The sequence below is a fragment of the Centroberyx gerrardi genome, chromosome 2, assembly GCF_048128805.1.
Source record: "Centroberyx gerrardi isolate f3 chromosome 2, fCenGer3.hap1.cur.20231027, whole genome shotgun sequence".
NCBI classification, from domain to species: Eukaryota; Metazoa; Chordata; class Actinopteri; order Beryciformes; family Berycidae; genus Centroberyx; species Centroberyx gerrardi.
The window spans coordinates 5993442-6014722 of record NC_135998.1 but is presented as its reverse complement, the minus strand read 5'-3'; the positions used below and the strand labels follow the sequence as shown (position 1 = coordinate 6014722).

The following is a 21281-nucleotide window of genomic DNA, read 5'->3' as shown; positions in this document are numbered from 1 at the left end:
GGTCAGGCTGTTTTAGCTGAAATGAGTGGTGAATACTGGGAATAAAAAGACTCATCCAAACCATGTGTTTTCCCAAAAGCATGACCAAAAACCACCATTGTCAGCTAAAAAAAAAACAACATTATATCACATTTTAGTGTGTAATGAGTTTTTAATTGTCCATATAGCAGCCTGGGAAAGAGCTAGAGGCAGCAACTGAACATTTGTACTCAGATATACTGTATTTACTGAGTCTGACAGGGTGCTTTTTTCAGTGTACTGTCATCTGTGTGTCTTTAGCACACAATATTTTTGTTTCTTTACTTGACTGAGCCCACCTGCTCTTTTTCAGCGACACCCTGCTTCACACTGACACAGTGCTGCGGTTACATGAGACATTTTTTTTCATTCTGAATGAAATCATTCCGAAGGAAGATTGCCACGCAAGTGTTTACATGAGCGCTAAATATAATGATCGCATTGAGATGTCGTTTACATGCTCCATAGTATGTAATCAGAATAAAAGTTTCTGACATGCGCAAAACACCGAATCCAGCACTCTAACAAGGGCTTACGTTTTTAAAAGATGGACCTGTGTCGTTTATTTCTTTACTGCTGTTCTTTCTGATGAAGCAACAGTTTTATCAAAACATACGACTCCATAAGTGTCAGAAAAAGACGTTTTGTTTTGCCCCCGCAATGATTGGGTCCATTTGTAATTTTCACCGCTGTAAACCGAAACTGGCCCGGAGAGGCGGAGTCAGGACTTGATATAAAAACGGGCTGCGCCGCCCACATCAAGCCCAAGCGCCCCGGGGTTAATAACAAGCACATCCATTCGAATCCTCCCGGAAAAAAAGTAACGTAATTGACGTTACTTACGTTAAATGCGTGAGCATGTGCAGAAAGAGGCGAGATAGTCCAACCAAAGAAAGTGATCGGAATGAGTGTTTCCATGACGAAATTTTATCCATCGACCGGATTATGAAAGGGTTAAACCACCCCTCTCAAACTGAATGAAATTTCATTCCGATCGGCATTTTTATTCTGATTGGGCTACTATTCTGATTAAAAAGGCCCCATGTAAATGCAGCTACTTACACTCATTCCTACCTGGAAGCTGAGTTCAGAGAGTTGAACCACAGTCTGCGGCCACAGAGCGGCTCCACTGAAGCAGCTGGGGCGTAAGCAGCTTGCTCAGGGACGTCTTGACTCTTAATAGTCGAGTTAGGTGGGAGTATTTCTCGTTCTCTTTCCCCGGTCAGTTGGTCCCAGCCAGTCCAGGGATTTGACCCGCTGACCCTCTGCACACAACTGTCACCCCAGTTGTGTGTTTTTTTCCAAATCTATGAACAAGTAGCTCATCTTATTGACAAATCTGAACACACATTTGAGTTTTCCTTGCCTTAGGTTAAAAGACAGATCCGCCCTAAAACATTAACACTGTTCAAAATACAGCTATTGGCGACGTACCTTGCATTTCTGTGCCCACTTTATTGTTTGGCGGTGTATTTTTCTTATTCCAGAGCAGCTACAGTGGAGTTTGATAGCTTTTAAAAAAATGTCAGGTTTTGGTGTCAGTCCCTCAGAATCAAAGAGCGAGGGCTTCTTTCTATAGAGCCGCCATTTTGCACCAAGAGACGTTCAACAATCACACAGGGAGAAATTCATCACAGAAGAGGCAGAGAGACCAATTTCTACACCCACAGGAGCAGGAGAGAGACCAGAATGCAATGCAGCCACAAGACATTTGTCTCGCCACCTACATGTATAAGCCACAGCTGAATGCAACCGGTTCGCTTGAGATTGTGGAAAGGCATTTTGGGTACGGAGGAAATCACTAGAAGTAGATGAGGCAGGTTGAGGGAAAGTGGATTCACCAAAACAAAGTGACAAAATAACTCCTGGAATGCATCAGACATCACAGATAGATGATATCCTTTAAGACAAAAAGTGCTATATACAGTACATATATCTTGTGATGCACTTGCACATCATCAGTGATTTACACTACCAGTCAAAAGTCTGGACTCACCTGATTGAATGTTCTATGTTTTTCATTCTCTTAAAGCCATTTTGATCTAAAGGCTTCTGCTTAAATGCTTGAAATGTGTTTCTTAGACAAATATAAACAGTGAAGTTGATCCTATGTATGAATTTCTTTCCAAAGCCTTTGCCTTTCCATCAAGGCAAAGGGCGGCTACTTTAAAGACTCTAAAATATGAGATTGTTTTGATTTGTTTAACACTTGTGTGTGTGTGTGTCCAAACTTTTCACTGGGAGTGTAACCCGGGGTCACGGGGTGTTTTGGGTCTTTCCACATCACACGCCCTCGGTCCAGGCGACACAGCTGGGGTGGATCATTCCCCCACAAGTAACATAATGTAGTCCGCAGATCACTCCTCATGATCCGCAGCCATCTTGAGGCCCTCTCTGCAGCTTCTGTGGTTTTGTTCTGTGGAGTTTTAACACAGTTGAGAGTTAGTTTAGGGTATAAGAGTACAAAAAACACTTTTCACATTGCCACGTTCAAAGGGTTTATATACGAAAATAAAGGTGCACTGAGTCGCTTTTTATGTTAATTCCTGCAATGAGATCAAGCCAGCATCTCTGTATTCTCGGTATCACACACACACACACACACGCTGTTTACAATTATATAAGGACACACATATGGTGTTTATGTATGTAAGGATAGAAAAATGAGGAAAAATTCTCCAGAGTGAGGACATTTAATGGTCATTACTTTCAAAGCAGAGCATTTTGTGGTTAGGGGTAGAATTTGGTTAGGTTATTATTATATTATGTCTAGGGGTTAGTGGATAGATGTACAATAAGTCAATGGGACACAGTTATGGGAAGGTAAATATTTGGGTGTTTGGAGGCAGCAGTGTGTGTGTGTGTGTGTGTGTGAGAGAGAGAGAGAGAGAAGGTGTGTACTGCTGTATGAGGACTAAAATTACATTTTTTTTCTTCTGTACAGCTCTAAACAGTTCAGTGTTGCCCACGCCGCAGCATACAGTATATGTCAGCGCTACATACACACGTGAAATGTAAACACACACACACACACACACACGCAGAGCAACACACAAATACACACCCCGCCACCACAGCCACCACACACAGCAGGCTCGGTCTTGCAGTGTGATCGATTTGATAGTATTTTTGGCAGCCATATAGCTGCAGCCTCTCCAAATGCCCCCACTTCATCCACCTACCCTCTCTCTCTCTCTCTCTCTCTCTCTCTCTCTCTCTCTCTCTCTCTCTCTCTCTCTCTCTCTCTCTATGTGATATGAAGTGCTGCTCTCACTGCTCCCTGTTTATCCACTTGGCAACGCAGAAACACATCCATCTCTCTGGAAATGTTTATGTTAGCTGTTTACTCCATATACTCCTTCACATCCACACATATACATATAACACACACACACACATACACACACACACCCACACGCACACACACACACACACACACACACACACACACACACACAGACACACACAAAAGTGGACACCAATGCAACAGAAACACAAATGTAAACACACACACACACACACACAGGCACCCATATACTCCCTAACCTGCATACACATGTGTATTACACTCAGAAACACACATCTAATGCAAGTTATACACACACACATGTAGACATGCGCACACACAGATTTGCATAATGCACATTCACACATTCACGCTAACCGACACAGAGGCAAACACACATGCAGGCTCACCATCGAAGCTTTCACACCATAGACATTAGCGCACAAACACACATGGAGAAAACACACATGCAGACACACACACACACACACACACATTATAGTCAGGAAGGAATGCTGATAAGCTATGGTTGGACACGCTGGTTGGACAACATGTAAACAGTGGAATATTTAGCCTCGAGGGACACACACAAGAAGTCGTTATACACACACACATACTGTATACATATACATACACACATATTCTATGAACACACACACACACACACATGAATCACAGATACATACCACACACACATAAACACATGCAGCCATATATTCACTCATACACATACTGCACACAAAAACACAGCCTCAACGCAAACATGTAACACACACATGTACTCTACACACACACACACACACACTCACGCATGTGGAGGAGAAACTGGGATGACGTTGGGCAGTGTTATTGCATTCCACTAATGAAATTAAGCCTATAAATGTAGCGCTCTGTTAGGCAGATAAAGACTGCACTTCCTTCCAAATAGAGGGGGAATGGGAGAGAGAGAGAGAGAGAGACAGAGAGAGAGAGAAGAGAGAGAGAGAGAGAGACAGAGACAGAGAGAAGAGAAAGAGAGCCTTTGAAGATCAAGAGAACATTTAAAATAGAGGACTCAACTTTACGGAAACAGTTAGAGACAGAGGAGAGAGAGAGAGAGAGAGAGAGAGAGAGAGAGAGAGAGAGGACAGGATAGAGGGAGGAAGACGGTGAGAGAGAGAGGAAGAAAGAGGAAGTTTGGAGACACACTAAACCTTTTTGACTTGTGACCCCTTAAAACGAAGCGATGCCTACTTGCGACCCCCCGTCACAAGCGTTCAGATTTCAACCAAAGAACGATTTTCAGGTTGTTTCATTTGATCCATTATCAGAGGAGACCAAGAGGCTGAAAACTATTCAGTGTTTCACAAGAAAAAAAAAGCAAAAATTTGAGAAAAATCTGATAAAATAGACATGATAATACATTTGCAAAGTAGAAATATGCTTTTTTCCTATCCCAAAATCATCTCTCGATCCTCCAAAATGATCTCACGACCCCCTGAGGGGTCCTGACCCCCAGGTTGAGACCCATTGCACTAGAGGATCAGGGCCGATTTACATCAGATTTGCCCATCATGACAACTGGAGGAGAAATCCTGTGTGGAGACCTTGTTGGGACCGACGGTTGGCAAAGATTATGTGGTAGTGTGAGGGGTTTACAGATTCAATCTAACCCAGTCTGATCAAATCACAGGCTGTTCTGAGCTGCCCCCCCCCCCCCCCCCCCCCCCATAATATTATACATTGATATTTACAACCCGACACAGTTCAAGTCCTGAGGTGTGTGGGCATCAAACATCCATCCTGTCATCATCCCATCATTTCAAAATCTGTTGGGATTTTACAGTTTGATTTTGTGGATGTCATAGCTGCAGGTTATCATGAGTTATCAGTACCTTAACTGTTTACTGCTGCACCCAAACAAGCAGAAGTTATTAGTTCACACCAGAATAAACTTCTCCATTGAAACAAGTCCAGATGCTGTCCAGTCCCACGGCGCCAAGCTAGCTGTGCAGCATCAACTGTTGCTGTAGTTGAAGTTACTACAGTCCTAAAATAATCAGGATAACCACATCATTCACTAGTGTGTTGTTAAAAAGAATAGATCCACTCTACTATGTTGCTACAATCTGATTCTGATCTGAATCTGGTTAGCAGTCTTTCAGTATCATAACATAATAATGTTAGCCTGTTAGCCAAAATGTTTCATTAGCATTACCCAAGCTTAATAAACCTGTTACATAAAACTGCTTTGCTAGCTCAATCTAATTGTAACTAAAATATAATAAAATAAAATGTAAAAAAAAAAAATACAATTCAAGCATAGATTAACAATTAGATTATCTTATACACATTAGCAAGACTGTAACACTGGGCGAGCGAGAATCACTGAATATGAGGTGAGGGAGTGCCATTTGTTGACAGTTTGTTGCAGTGTTTATTTGTTTAGGCTTCATCTATTTATTTAACTTTAAGAGACTGAGATGGCTGAATTAGTAAACTAGTGAAAAAAGTGCTGCCGCTCGTTAGCCTGGATAGAATATTGCATAACATAGTCAAACAAAGCTTGCAAAGTAAAGGTTTCCAGTAGTGTATAAAGTCAATGACCGCTCTACACAACATGTTCACTAGTTATGGAATGTCAACAAGTTGTTTAGCTACTAGCATGAAGCTTTTCAAGTCACTAGCCATGACTGAAGTGAGGTAATCCGGTTCCCAGACTGAGGATTGTTATAGCCTACCAGTTTTATTACTTTGTACAACAGTTTTATTAAATTGACCTGTTCCACTGCTAGTGTTTATCCAAATCCCCTATATTGGTGCGTGAATGTGTGTGTGTGTGTGTGTGTGTGTGTGTGTGTGTGTGTGTGTGTGTGTGTGTGAATCCTGGTTCATTGGCAGAGTGCAGCAGGCAACAGGCGCATGGGCGGAAATTACGGGGGGGACAGGGGGGTCCGGACCCCCCCTTCCTGGGAAAATCAGAGAGTTGTCCCCCTCAATATATCATTGTAAACATAACTATATAATTTTAAATAATATAATAATATGCATTGAAAGCACTTGTGCTAATTATAGACACAAAACAATGCGTTTTTAAGTTTCTAAAGATTGCGCCCCCCCCCCCCCCCCTCTCATATGCCTCACAGTGGTTTGGTCCACTGCCTACCTGCCTCCCCGAACCCCCCCCCACACACATTAGCCCTCGGTACGAGTGTCTGTGGAGGATCTCTGGAAGTGTGTCAGTGGTGGCTGACCTCCAGTAAGTAGCTGCTTCACAAAGGTTAACTTAAATCAAAGGATGTGTCAGACATTTTTCTTTACTTCTACCACTCAGTAGAATAAAACACATTCACAATTGTAACCAGACTACATTTTGTTCCATTACCTCGCGGTTGAATCTTGTGCGTCAACGTATTGGTACGGAGCAGCCGCGTCTCCTAATGGATGTATGTCTATGGAGGCAGGAGGCAAGGGCGGATATTTCATTTCACTGTTGGGGGGGACAATAAACAGAAACATTTCTCAAGAGCAATTCCTGAAGGGGACACCAAAGGTGCCGCCAAAAGTACTGTTGTATTAAATGTATATAGAGGTCCATTATGAAACATTTCCATAAGCACTTCATTCCTTTCTTATGAAGATTTTATCAAATTGCCTTTGATATTACTGGGGTCTTTCTACTTGGCGTTTCGGTGCACTGAAAAATGATCGGATGTCTGTTTTTCTTTTCTCTGCCATTTTAACTGACCTGGCTGGCTGACAAATAGACACACACACACACACACACACACACACACACACAGCATGCAGGTTATTTACAGTAGTAGATGAGATGCAACACCCATTAACTGAACTAAAGCTAATATATGCCTAATTAGATTTAGTTTTCCCGAAAAAGCAGATCTCTAATGTTTTGCTGTCAATGTGTAAAAGTCCAGAATGCTATGAAGCCTGCCAGAAACTTACTTCAGGGTCTTTTTTAAGAATTAAGTCTTCATTTATTTCCAAAATTATAAACAAAATTACATAGTGGCAGCCATTTTACATGCAGTAAGAAAAAAAGAATATACTTAGAACCTAATTACGTAGGGTAAGTTAATCTTAAATAGCCTATTATATTATAGAAATATTACTGTTACCATCTACAAAAGATAATTTTGGTATGAAAACCCGCATTTTAATTAAACCAAGTATCCTGTATCATAAATACATGTCTGGCATTTGTAACAAACCAAACCGCTTGAAAATCGGTCGAAAATTCAGTGAGTTATGAGGATTTTAATTGTGGATAGACCTCCTGCCTCCATAGACATACATCCATTAGGAGACGCGGCTGCTCCGTACCAATACGTTGACGCACAAGATTCAACCGCGAGGTAATGGAACAAAATGTAGTCTGGTTACAATTGTGAATGTGTTTTATTCTACTGAGTGGTAGAAGTAAAGAAAAATGTCTGACACATCCTTTGATTTAAGTTAACCTTTGTGAAGCAGCTACTTACTGGAGGTCAGCCACCACTGACACACTTCCAGAGATCCTCCACAGACACTCGTACCGAGGGCTAATGTGTGTGTGGGGGGGTTCGGGGAGGCAGGTAGGCAGTGGACCAAACCACTGTGAGGCATATGAGAGGGGGGGGGGGGGGGGGGGCGCAATCTTTAGAAACTTAAAAACGCATTGTTTTGTGTCTATAATTAGCACAAGTGCTTTCAATGCATATTATTATATTATTTAAAATTATATAGTTATGTTTACAATGATATATTGAGGGGGACAACTCTCTGATTTTCCCAGGAAGGGGGGGTCCGGACCCCCCTGTCCCCCCCGTAATTTCCGCCCATGGCAGGAGGTCTATCCACAATTAAAATCCTCATAACTCACTGAATTTTCGACCGATTTTCAAGCGGTTTGGTTTGTTACAAATGCCAGACATGTATTTATGATACAGGATACTTGGTTTAATTAAAATGCGGGTTTTCATACCAAAATTATCTTTTGTAGATGGTAACAGTAATATTTCTATAATATAATAGGCTATTTAAGATTAACTTACCCTACGTAATTAGGTTCTAAGTATATTCTTTTTTTCTTACTGCATGTAAAATGGCTGCCACTATGTAATTTTGTTTATAATTTTGGAAATAAATGAAGACTTAATTCTTAAAAAAGACCCTGAAGTAAGTTTCTGGCAGGCTTCATAGCATTCTGGACTTTTACACATTGACAGCAAAACATTAGAGATCTGCTTTTTCGGGAAAACTAAATCTAATTAGGCATATATTAGCTTTAGTTCAGTTAATGGGTGTTGCATCTCATCTACTACTGTAAATAACCTGCATGCTGTGTGTGTGTGTGTGTGTGTGTGTGTGTGTCTATTTGTCAGCCAGCCAGGTCAGTTAAAATGGCAGAGAAAAGAAAAACAGACATCCGATCATTTTTCAGTGCACCGAAACGCCAAGTAGAAAGACCCCAGTAATATCAAAGGCAATTTGATAAAATCTTCATAAGAAAGGAATGAAGTGCTTATGGAAATGTTTCATAATGGACCTCTATATACATTTAATACAACAGTACTTTTGGCGGCACCTTTGGTGTCCCCTTCAGGAATTGCTCTTGAGAAATGTTTCTGTTTATTGTCCCCCCCAACAGTGAAATGAAATATCCGCCCTTGAACAGGCGTGTCACTAAATCATTTAATTCGACTTCATGAGGAGAAAAAAATCTCTCTCTCTCTCTCTCCCTCTTTCTCTCTTTCTCCTGACTCTCTCTCTCTATTTTCCTCTCAGTCTCTCATAGACACAGGCCAAAGGCAAGCAAACACACACACACACACACACACACACATACTCATAACATGAACCGTAAATTACAGAGAAGCAGCAAATCATTCTCTCATACATTCCCCGGTGACTCAAACATTTAGTTAATTCTCTGTTTTGCTCTGCAAATTAAATGTGCACAAAAGGCTTTCAAATGTTGGCATGCATTATATTGTATTATAGAATTATGTGGCATTGATGCCAAAGCTTTCTGTTGTAATGTTCATCACTTACTGTATGCCGTTGGTGTTTTGCATGTACATCTGTGTGCGTGTGCGTGTGTGTGTGTGTGTGTGTGTGAGTGGTTGTGTAGTGTTGGGGGCTTAGGGCAATCAAGGTTCAATCAATTAAACAGTGAAATGTAAAACGCTGCAGTGAAAAAGCAACAGACTCGACCTATGCGTAGAAACATGCCTAGAGGATGAAAGGTGTACTGTAAATAAATAAGCAGTGAATAAAAATTGTATACTGTTTGGCACATCTGAATCTGCCAAACATGAAACATTAAAAGGTGCAGCCCAGGATTGCTGTACACTGAGCACATAATTCATGGGTACAACTATGGGTAGAAGGGCAGGACTTTCAGACAGAAAGCCGTCTTTTAATGTTTTCGCTGCTCGTGCGTTGAGACCTCATAACTCCCCTTTCTTTTTTTCACAAGAATTTACATAATTCATGACCTTAGCAAGTTTCATAACTCTAGGGCCGTGAAACCCGTTCTAAAACTCTTGTATAGTTTCAAAAATGCATAAATTTCATTCTCAAATCAGGATGTTTTCTTAACTATACTGTGAGGTTGACTTTTGGGTATAAAATAGTTATATCTGACAGCAGTGTTTGGCAGCTTTTTCATCTTATGCAGCTTTTTCATTCTATTGTAACTCAAAGCACATTTGAACAGGTGTGCTTTCCTTTTGATTCAGATGAACTCTCTTTGATCCTTCCTTCTCTCCTATTGGCTGTCTAGGTGGAGCTGTCCGATAGCACCTCCCACACCATTACCGACGCCTATGCTGGGAAGGAATACATCATCCAGGTAACCTCTTCTGTGTAGCCATTTCTAGTTGGCAAATCAACAGAGACACAAACCAAACCACGCCATACCACATGTGGAGAAATGAAAAAAACCTGATGTATTGTTTTTGGGTGCAATCCAGTGATTCTTAACTTTAACTCCACAAACTCTGAACAACTCTCCAACTTATAAAGCAGAAGTCTCTGTAACGGTTTATGTTTGTTTATCATTTGTCTTTCGCGTTTGATTTTCCCAAGAAATTAACACTTGAATGCAACGCTGTTCAGCGGCTGACTTGGAAGTCTCGGATGTCGGACTTTCCCACCAGCACATGAACGTAGCATGAATGGCTAAAAAACGATAATAGCAGAAATCCCAGATCTGGATCAACCACCAAAATCAAATCAACTGTTTCTTGAGTGAAGGGCTATCTGTCCACCAAATTTCATCCAGATTTGTTTGTTACTTTTTGAGATGTCTTGCTAACAAACAACTTCCTACTTTGTTGGTAGAGGTGGTTATGTCTAAAATGATTTGGTGTAACCACTTGTCTTCAACACTTGGAATTTTAACTAGAATGCATTTGATCTTAGAGAATAAAGTCTAATGTTACCCTTGTATGTCTATCAACTGTGAGTGATCCATATCGAGGCGTCACATTTTGTAAAGTGAGAATAGCAGGGGAATAAATCAGATAAATCCAAAGCATTCCAATCTTTTAACCACTTTTTCTATACAGTCATTTTGTTCTATGCTTACTGCTTTACTTTGTTATTGCATAGTCTGTTGCCTTTTCCAATTAAATCAAATGTTTACCATCCTCGTATTCCCCAGGTGGCCGCCAAGGACACGGAGATCGGGACATGGAGCGACTGGAGCGTCGCCGTCCACGCCACACCCTGGATTGAAGAGCCCACGCGGATCACCACCACTGAAGCCGACCCTGTTATCGGTAGGTTATAGCCCGTAACCGCAGCCTCTATTAACCCTCACCCTCACCCTAACCACTACAATGTGAAAGAGGAGTTCAAATAAATCACTTCCACCACTGAAGCTTGTTATCGGTAGGTTATGGCCTTAAATCTAACCCCCAACCTAAACCATAACCCCAACCCAAACACCACACCGTGCCCCTATCCCAAATCAGACCCCGACCCCTAATAAAATACGTAACGCATTGCCCTGGATGGAAGCAGGCAGTTGGATCAGTATATTGAGATAAAGTCACTATAGTGCAACAGTGCGATGTGGATTTTACATCCAAAGTGGGTTAATATGAGGCAAAAGAGGGAAAGCAGCTTTCTTAAAATTGGGATTTATGGAGAATGTGAAACTGAGCCGAAACCTCTCTAAGACAAATGAGTTTCTGTCTGTCTCTCTACCTGTCTCTCTCTCTATCTATATGTGTCTGTCTCTCTACCTGTCTGTCTCTCTATCTGTATGTGTCTGTCTCTCTGCCTGTCCATTAATGTCTCCTACAGTTTTACAGTACAACAGCGCCTCCCACAGGCCACGAGAGGCACTGCACACACACTGATCCTCACACAGTCAACACTGAGTGAAGTCAAAGATACCTAGAAAACACACAAACACATCACACACAGATGCACACGCACACACATACATACACACACACCGCACTCTATCTCTTTCACACACACACAAACACACAGAAACAGTACCTCACACACAGTTTAACACATACACACACAGTGCCTCCCTCACAGATAACATGCAGCGCGCGCACACACACACACACACACACACATTCAGTAGACAGTGTATTATCCTTGTTCTCCAAGAGAGAACAGGAGGTTATTTGGATTCTCCTCATGCCTCCTCTCTATCCAGCTGCCTCTGCTCTGCTTCCCTTCCATCTCTCTCTCTCTCTCTCTCTCCCTCTCTCTCTCTCTCTCTTTGTCTCTCCTTCTCTCTGTCCCTCTCCTCTCTCTGTCCTTCTCTCTGTTTCTTTTGCTTCTAGATTCTCTCTCTCTTTCTCTCTCCATCTCTGTCTTTTTCTCTTCCCCTTCATCTCTTACGTCTTCTTTCTGTATCGATCACTCTCTCTTTCTCTTATACTTTCTCCTTCTGTTACCTTGCCCTTTTGCATTTATCTCCCTCTTCTCTCTCTTTCTACCTCCCTCTTACCTGCATTGACACTGCAAGCAACTCAGCTGATGTGTCGCTCTATTCTGACCAAATGTGGGCGGGGCCAGAGGCTCTGGCTGCACCTATGTAGCGGTGTAGCGTGTATTTCCGTTGCTTTGGTATTGTTTTTCATAACGTTACATCGTTTTGATGAGTTTACATAGCTAGCAAGAGCTAAGTAGGTGCACTAATTTATTCCTGAAGTCTTTCAAACAAAAGTCGTAGAGAACTGTGAAGCTTTGAATGGCTGGAATCAACTTTGATTTTGTGCTTGCCAGTTGGAACTATTGTTTATGAAGCAAAATGACATCGGTAGGTAATCAAAAAAGCGTGGAAATCTGATTGGTTGTTGACGACTGACGACTGCGAGAAGTTCAGCCGTGACCAGCGTTTCTCAGCCGACACACTTGTTGTTGCTCGCCATCTGAATGCACGTTTACACTTTCTCCATCTCCTCTCAATTTCAATTTTAATTTCAATCAGCTTTATTGGCATGACAAGCACTTATGTTGCCAAAGCTTACGTAAATAATGGCGACAACAAATAATAATTCTAAGCAAACAAAATGAGTATAACAAACTGTAAGAATAACTGTAAACGCATGCAGATCAAACTGATTATGTAACGTAAAACACAGAGAGATTCACGTTAATTCTCATATTGGTTCTTTCTCTCTCTCACTCTCTTTCTCTCATCTTGTCTCATCTTGTTTCTCTTTCTCTGTCTTCATGTGTCAGCAGTGTGGCGCGTCCTCCGAACCTTTAACCCTTCTCCACTTTAGCAACACCAGCAGCACAGTCATATCAAATGCTATACTTAGCTTGACTGCTTTGTAATTGAGAGACTCAGCGGGGGGTGGGGGGGGGGGGGGTGAGAGTCAAGATCGACACAAGAACCCACAACATCGCAAGTACATGAAATAAGCCGCTGAGCCTCAAAGTGCTGTGGATCAAAATTGTAGCTTTCCATCATTTCAATATCCACCATAAGAAAAAGTTACAGCTACTCTTACAAAAGCCTGATAACACAGAATAAAAACAATTATTATGCTTTTCAAAGAATAGTATGTAACCTAAGGTTTTGGTTGGCGGCACTTTTGCAGACTGGATTCCCTTTATTCATGAGATATTTAATGATGAGCTTCAGGTAATGATTTATTTTCAATGTGGATACATACTATGTATAGGCTATATATGTTGTATTTTGGAACAGAGGTCTCCATCAAAAGTTTGGGGACACCTAGGTTTTGAAAATGTTTAATAAATAAGCATGTTTCCTTTATCGGTTTGCAATAACTGAACCCCATTAAAGACTAACTAGGTTCAGTTTGAGAAAAAAATCATAGATGCAAATATTTGTGACAATGACAAATTCAACTATACGTTCATCAAAAAAGTGTGTTGAATAAATATATCCAAAGTATTAGTAAATAGCTATTTTATATAAATAAAAGCATTGCAGGCATTTATTTTCCTTACTTCTTCATTGAAAGATAACAGAGAAAATTGGGGTAAATAGCACAAATAGTACTTTGAAAATTTAGAAAAGGCAAGGTGTCCCCAAACTTTTGACAGGCAGTGCATATATACATATATACCAGTATACAGGTATATACAGATGAGATGAGAAAGTAGCTTACTTTAGTGTCTGTTTTTGTTGCCTCATTTCATTTCACCTCAAAAGAATAACACAGCGCACAGACGACCAATAGGCAACAGTTGCAAAAATTGGTAACACTTTACAATAAGGGTACATTAATTAAGGGTTAGTTAATGCTTAATAAGCATTAACTAACCCTTAATTAACAGTTAACTAATGTCTCTGGTAATCATTTACTAATGGTGTTCATGTTAACTAAGGTATTAATTTATACATTAGTTAATAGTCATCTTTATAAACTATTAAATAATAAATTAAATAATAATATTAGTTAACATGAACATCATTAGTAAATTACACATTAGTTAACTGTTAATTAAGGGTTAGTTAATGCTTAATAAGCATTAACTAACCCTTATTAAGCATTAACTAACCCTTAACTTAGTGTACCCTTATTGTAAAGTGTTACCCAAAAATTCAGAAATCCCATCCACAGTGATTGGACGATTGCCACGTTCCAGGAAGCAACAAGCAGATCAGTTGAGGCTTTAAAAAGTTCCAGCCCTCTGTAAGATATAAGATCTGCATGCTGCCGCACTACCAGACAGAAACCGGACACTGTCTCGCACCAAGCAGCCAACACTAGATACCGCTTCTAATATCCTTCATGTCTACAGCTATTTATACATACTTAGCTTATGTTTCATGCCATATCATAGAAGAAGAGCAAGTACACACACATCCCAGAAGTGGAATACATTTACTCAAGTACTGCACTTAAGTACAGTTTTGAGGTACTGGCACTTTACTTGAGTATTTCCATTTTGTGAGACTTTCTACTTTTCCTCCACTACATCTCAGAGGGAAATCTTGTTCTTTTTCCTCCACTACATTTATCTGCCGGCTGGAGTTACTAGTTACTTTGCAGAATAAGGTTTTACATGCAAAACATACAATGAGCTCATAAAATATGTTGCATTGTTAATGTTTAAACTCCCCAACAGTATATGGAGCAGTTACACCGACAACATTAAAATACTTCTTACAGGTTAATGCTTCAATAATTTAACACTCTGAAAGAATGAGGACTTTTACTTTTGATACTTAAGTACATTTTACTGCTAATACTTCTATACTTTTACTTGAGTAAACTTTTGAATGCAGGACTTACTTTTACTGGAGTATTTTTCCATTATGGTATTGTTACTTTTACTTAAGTAAAGGATTTACTCTTCCCCTAACAGATCTTTTATCAGTTCTTTTTTAGTCACCTTTTTTCTCTTCTCTCATCTTTTCTCAGTCTTTCTCATGTTACACTTTCCTCCTCCTTATTTTTCAAATTTTCCCCCTCACCTCTCTCCCCGCTCCCTGCAATTTTCACTCCCTTCGCTACACCTCCTTCTCCCCATCTCCCTTCCCTTTCTCTCTTTTTCCCATCCCTCCCTCATTCGTCAATCCTTTCCTCCTCACATCGCTCCCTCCCTCTGCCTATCATCTCCATCCCCCTCGCTCTCTCACTCCGTCCCATCCCTGTCTCTCCTCGCTACCATTACATTATTTCTGCATAATTTTTATTTTCTTCACCACTCGGAAGAAAAATGTTTCGCTGCAGGCGGGAAGCATTGCATTTGAGTTGCTGAAAACACTTGCTTAAATGTGTCCCACTTCTCTCTCTCTCTCTCTCCCTCTCTCTCTCTCTCTCTCTCTCTCTCTCTCTCTGTGTTTCTCTGGCTATTTCACACCTGGCTGCCTCTTTCTAATATCTCCTGAGTCCCAACGCGGTGCTACACAACAGTCATTAATTGGAAGGAGAGGGAAATTATATTCTCTCTCCAACATAAAAATGCATGGGGTTCCAGACCGCGCAGCACCCAGTGTGCCTGAGTTAATGTCTGCCATGCTGCCTGCAGCTATAGCAATAGTCCAGTTTTAGAAAACGTTAAACTCTGATATTTCTATTTGTCAAGCGGTGTAAAACTAAACTGAAGCACTGGAGACGGCTTAAGCACATTGTAACTTTTGGCATATTTTGCCACGAGCTTTTCCCAAACTGTTTCCATACACATAACACAATCATGTTAGCTGGAAACATATCTAAATGTATCTGAGAGCATCCAGTGTGACTGATTTTTTTTTTTTTTCAAAAATAGTTAATCTATACTGTATACATATGCAAATTGTATCCTCTGTATAAACATTTAATTTGAGTTTTATTCTGTAAACACATGCAGTTTGGGCTGTAAAACATGGATGGTGTCACCAGAAAGCAATTATTGGCTTTATGTATGAGAAGACTAGAATAGAATAGAATTTCCATGAACTTGAACACAATCATGTTAACTGGAAATGTATCTGAGAGCATCCAGTATGACTGATTATTTTTATTATTTTTCCCTCTATATACACATTTAACTTTGGTTTTATTGAGCTGTAAAACATGTTGCCACGACATTATGGGTGTGTAAATGTGTCCGTTTCCAGCAGGATGGTATTATAGATAGAATAGAATAGAATAGAACAGCATACATGAAGAGAATTTCATTTGCCACACAGCCACCCAGAGATGGATTCAGAAATATGTATTAGACCGTCTCTTATCAGCAGTATAGTCACACGGCCCCACAGCACATTTCCCAATTTTTACTATCTGTCCAGCTGCTGCTCTCAATACACACCGCCTCCTTTTTTTTTTTTACCCCAGTCCTCCGTCTCTCTGTCACCTCCTTCTGTCTGTCTGTCTGCACCTTTATCTTTCTGTTGTTTGTTTTGCTGTCTGTCTCTCTCCCTCCCTCTCTCTCTCACTTCCAGTCTCTCCATTTCCCCGCAGCCTCAATATGAATGAGATTTTTTGTTCAGTTCACTTCATAACTGCCTTGACAAGTCCCATATTGATTGTGCTTGCAGATTAGAATTGATTTAGCTCTGCACTGTATTTTCCTTTCTGCTCAATGCTCCCCAGCACGATGAGCACTTTTCAATGTTCATTCATCAAAACGACACAGACGTTTTACCCCTTGGAAACAAAACAATTGTGTGCCACAGGACGATAAAAAAAAAAAAAAAAGTACACAAATAGAAGGACAACAGAAGAAGCATATGGAAGAATTGATTCAAAATAATTATAAGTAAGTAAAATCAGTTATGTGTTGATGTGTTTTCTGATTGGTTCTCCACAGAGACTAAGCCCTCCCCCGCACCTGCCTCCGTCGAACCACGTTTGGGTGAAGCCCCGGTGGGCGGAGCCGGCAGGCTCCTCCCCTTTTCATCCCCTCTGCTGCTGGGAGCGCTGCTGCTGCTGTTCATGTGGTGAGAGATCACACACACACACACACACACACACACACATGCATACATATCACACTCAGGCAGGTACATACATATAAATATAGAGACACACACACACACACACGCACATACACAAAGAAAAGCATGTACACCTGACATGTACACTAACACACAAATGTACACAAGCACACACACACACACACACACACACACACACACAAAGATACATGTCACACTCAGACAGGCACATACAGTACATGTAAATATAGACACAGACACACACACACACACAATGGTAGCACGGATACCTGACATGTACACAAAAACATACACAAACACAGATAGCATACATACGCACTTTCTCTGTGTCTCACTCTCTCTCACACACACACACACACACACACACACACACACATGGACACACTCAGGCAGGCACTTACAGAAACATAAACACACAGACACATGCACTCACACAAAGGGATGTATTCCCACACACACATACACACACACACACACACAGCTCTTGACAAGTCAAAAGCACCTCATCTTTCCATTGATTATGAACTCAGCCAGTCAGTCACACATTGGCAAGTCAATGCATGTCTATTGACATCAAGAGCATGTTTAATAGAACACGAGCAAAAGAGATCGGGTGCGTTTGTTTTACGACCCAGCAGGGTTTTTTTTCTTTATATTTTTCTTCACTGACGTGAAGGGATTGAGGTGAAATCCAATCAAAAGTTGTCCTATTTCTTTAATTATACACTCAAAAACCTGCAGTCTTTCCTGTCTCTCTCTACTTTCATCTGCTGAATAAAGGAGAAAATGCCCAAAAACAATAATCTTAAAAAAGCAAAATGAAACATGATGTGTTGCTGATCTCATGTTGTGTATTTTGTTCGCCAACACATACACGTGTGTATGATACACCTTCTGAATTACACCCTGGCTTATTTTGTGATGTAGCCACAATGCAAATGCATCCATCTTAGCAAGTCAGTCTAATGTTGAATCTTACACAGGTGCTGGAACCTTATTGTTTTTGTTAAGATTTTTCTCCCGCTTCTGCTTTTTCTGCCTTAAAACAATCTGAAACTCAGAAGTGCCAGAAACTAAATTTGGTGGATTGGTTTCAGATCTCCCCCACAAATACCTTGTGAACCGTATGGTGTAGAATCAGCTTTTTCCCCTCAGATTCCTTCACTGTGAGAACTTGTTTCTTTCATATGTTCCTACTTACAACTTGAATTCTGTTCAATATAATTCACACCTCATTTTATCTAATCAAGGGGGGTTTGTTCAGATTATGTATGACTGATTGTTTTGTGTTGTAATGTGTGGAGGTGGAGAAATTGTGAAAATGGTAATGGAAACACACATACAAACACAGATGCACACACACACACACACACACACTACCAAGTAGACAAACTAGAGCTTGTGTTGTTGCCTAATTTGTTCTCTCTCTCCTTGCTCCTTGCTCTCTCTCTCTCTCTCTCTCTCTCTCTCTCTCTCTCTCTCTCTCTGCCTACAGATGTAAATGTCTCATTCCCGAGGGAGAGGAGGAGGAGGAAGAGGAGGCTGTTCTTGTTTCTATTTTGCACATGTTTCAAGGATACAGTGCATTTATCATTACTGTCCATCACACAGTTACTCACTAAGATTACTTAGAAATTAAATCAGACAATGACAATGCGCTTTCAGCATTTTTGGTTAAAGGCGAAAATGAAATTCTTCAAGAAAAACTTTAGAAAACACGAAAACGGCATCAACAACAACAACAACAACAACAACAACAGCAGCAACAACAACAACAGCAAGTCTTACAGGACCCCCTGGTGGCCTGGACGGGCCGCAGCAGACTGATTTGTTTGGCAGACAACAGTTTGGTTTGGGAATCGACTCTTCAGAACAAGCAAACCGACTCCTCCAATGACAAAAGAACAACAACAACAAAAAAACATCCATCTCCTCATCTCTCTTTTGTTTTGGTTTTTATCAGTCGATTGATAGTCTTAATTTTAACTCTTTTTTATCAGATTGCAGCACTGTATACATATATATGTGTATATATATGTATATGTATGAGACTAGAAGAAAGCATTTACCGTAGCAGTCCCCATACAGCTAAATCATCATGCCAAAGACTCAACTGCACCCCCCCCAACAAAATGGTTCCCAAACGATTTGTTAAGCTTCCTGAAGCCTGTGCCTGCCTTTGTAGTGTGGTGGAAAACCCCGGAGAGTCACATGTGTGCCGACGCCCAAACGATCTCGACTCAAACTGTGCGTGAATCAAACTTGGGACGAATCTGTAGAATCCAGCTCCCGTTTGTATAAAACCCGCCATCCTGCAACTTAATCGGAGTCTGAATCTGTAAACCACCAACAACTGAATCACACTGACTTTAGCGAGTCATTTTTGACACTTCAGTACAAGGACTAACACTTCTAGTCTGGCTTATTTAGACAACTAGCTTTACATTCTGCTTTCAGACACCGGCAAGGAGGATTTGGATTGTAAAAAATTAAGTGGATTTGAGACGATTCTTTCCCCACTCATTTGTTTTAGCTGGACTTTGTATTAATAAAGACGAAGTTGGATATTGAGACATTGATACGAGCTATGTTGGTTTTGCCATTATGCTCTGTGCTGTAAAATACAATGACAGTAACAAAAAACCACAAAAACATGAGTTTGCTTTCCAAATTCTGTCGCCTTTACAAACAAAAAAATGTCTTTTTGCAGTTTACATTTCGATAGCCAATATCACCAGTTAATATTATGTTATTCAAAGGAATATTGATGTGCTTTATTGTATTTTGTTTATTTTATGGAAGAATAATAAAAATACACATATAGGGTCTTAGTTTTTTTTTCAGACATTCATAATGGCTTAATTCTCCTTGATCCTATTTTGTAAACTATGATATGTAACTTTAACATTGAACAAAAAGTTTATTATTTAATAATAATAATAATAATGATGTATGTATTAGCAGTAGAATGTCGTAACCTGTACCTGGGGTCTTTTTTATAGATGTATATACAATGACAGGTTTCAACCATTAAATGTGACCATTTCACAATGAATGATAACATACTGGTCTCACATTCATTTTTGTCTTTCAAACTTGCATTAATACATAAACTGACTGCACAAAATATTAGGACCACCTGACCTTTCCATGAAATCAGATAAGAGATAAGATAAGGTAAGATAAGATAAGATAAGATAAAAAGATTTACTTTTATTGTGAAATATTGGGAAATTTGTTTCTGTGTCACTTAATAAATACTCTGTTCAGGTAAAAGCTACAATCACTTTTAATTTCTCCTAATAACTCCAATTCAACCATGAAGGAGAGATGTAGATGAAGCCAAAAAGTCAGGTTAAAGAACGAATTTCACAGCCTTGAAAAGGTCTAGAAATGGATTGTGTAAAACTCATCATGCAACTCATCATCAGGAAGGTGGTGCCAATATTTTGTACACATACAGTTCACCATCCTGCATCTGTCCCTGCATTTAACCCTCCTGCATCGGAACAACAACAGCCAATCTGCACTCAAGGTTATTGTCTACATACTAAAAAGGATGTGTCAATATACAACATATGTTAGTAACAACATATGTTTGTTAAAATGTATTGTCATTAACATATGTTGTGTTGAAAATGAACATGTGTGTGTTGTCCCAAAGAAGACACACAGATGTGTTAAAAATGTAGACAATAATCTTGAATGTTACAGAATAGTTAGTGTGTGTGTGTGTGTGTGTGTGTGTGTGTGTGTGTGTGTGCGCGTGCGTGTGTGTGTGGGTGTGTGTGGGCTCTGTTCACCAACCAAAGGCAAACTGCATCTGATTGTCTTGCTGTAAACTCTAGAAGAAACGACACTCTCAGCTCATTAAAATGGCATATCGTTTGACAGGATCAGTCTGAAACAGAACCATTAAAGTTGCACAGTGTGTGGATGAACTCCAAAGATTGTCTCCCTATTGCAGTGCTGCATCTTTGTGTATACAGATATTTTGTGACCAATCAAGTGACAAAAAAGCTGGGAGAATTCCCAGCCGATCTGGTTGGCTGGGAAAGCTTTCTGACAGTAAATGGATCGGTGTGTATCTCT

At 40.3% G+C, this 21281-nt stretch overlaps 1 protein-coding gene across 1 annotated transcript in view; it reads left to right on the top strand.

Moving 5' to 3' along the window:
• Window positions 1-20250, top strand: part of cntfr (ciliary neurotrophic factor receptor) — a 330551-nt gene extending 310301 nt beyond the window's left edge. Inside the window, exons 8-11 of the mRNA XM_078286337.1 lie at window positions 10071-10139; window positions 10953-11070; window positions 17042-17171; window positions 18685-20250. Coding sequence (XP_078142463.1) covers window positions 10071-10139; window positions 10953-11070; window positions 17042-17171; window position 18685 — 318 coding nt within the window. The 3' untranslated portion in view covers window positions 18686-20250. The remainder of the gene's footprint in view (window positions 1-10070; window positions 10140-10952; window positions 11071-17041; window positions 17172-18684) is intronic.
• Window positions 20251-21281: the final 1031 nt, after the last annotated feature.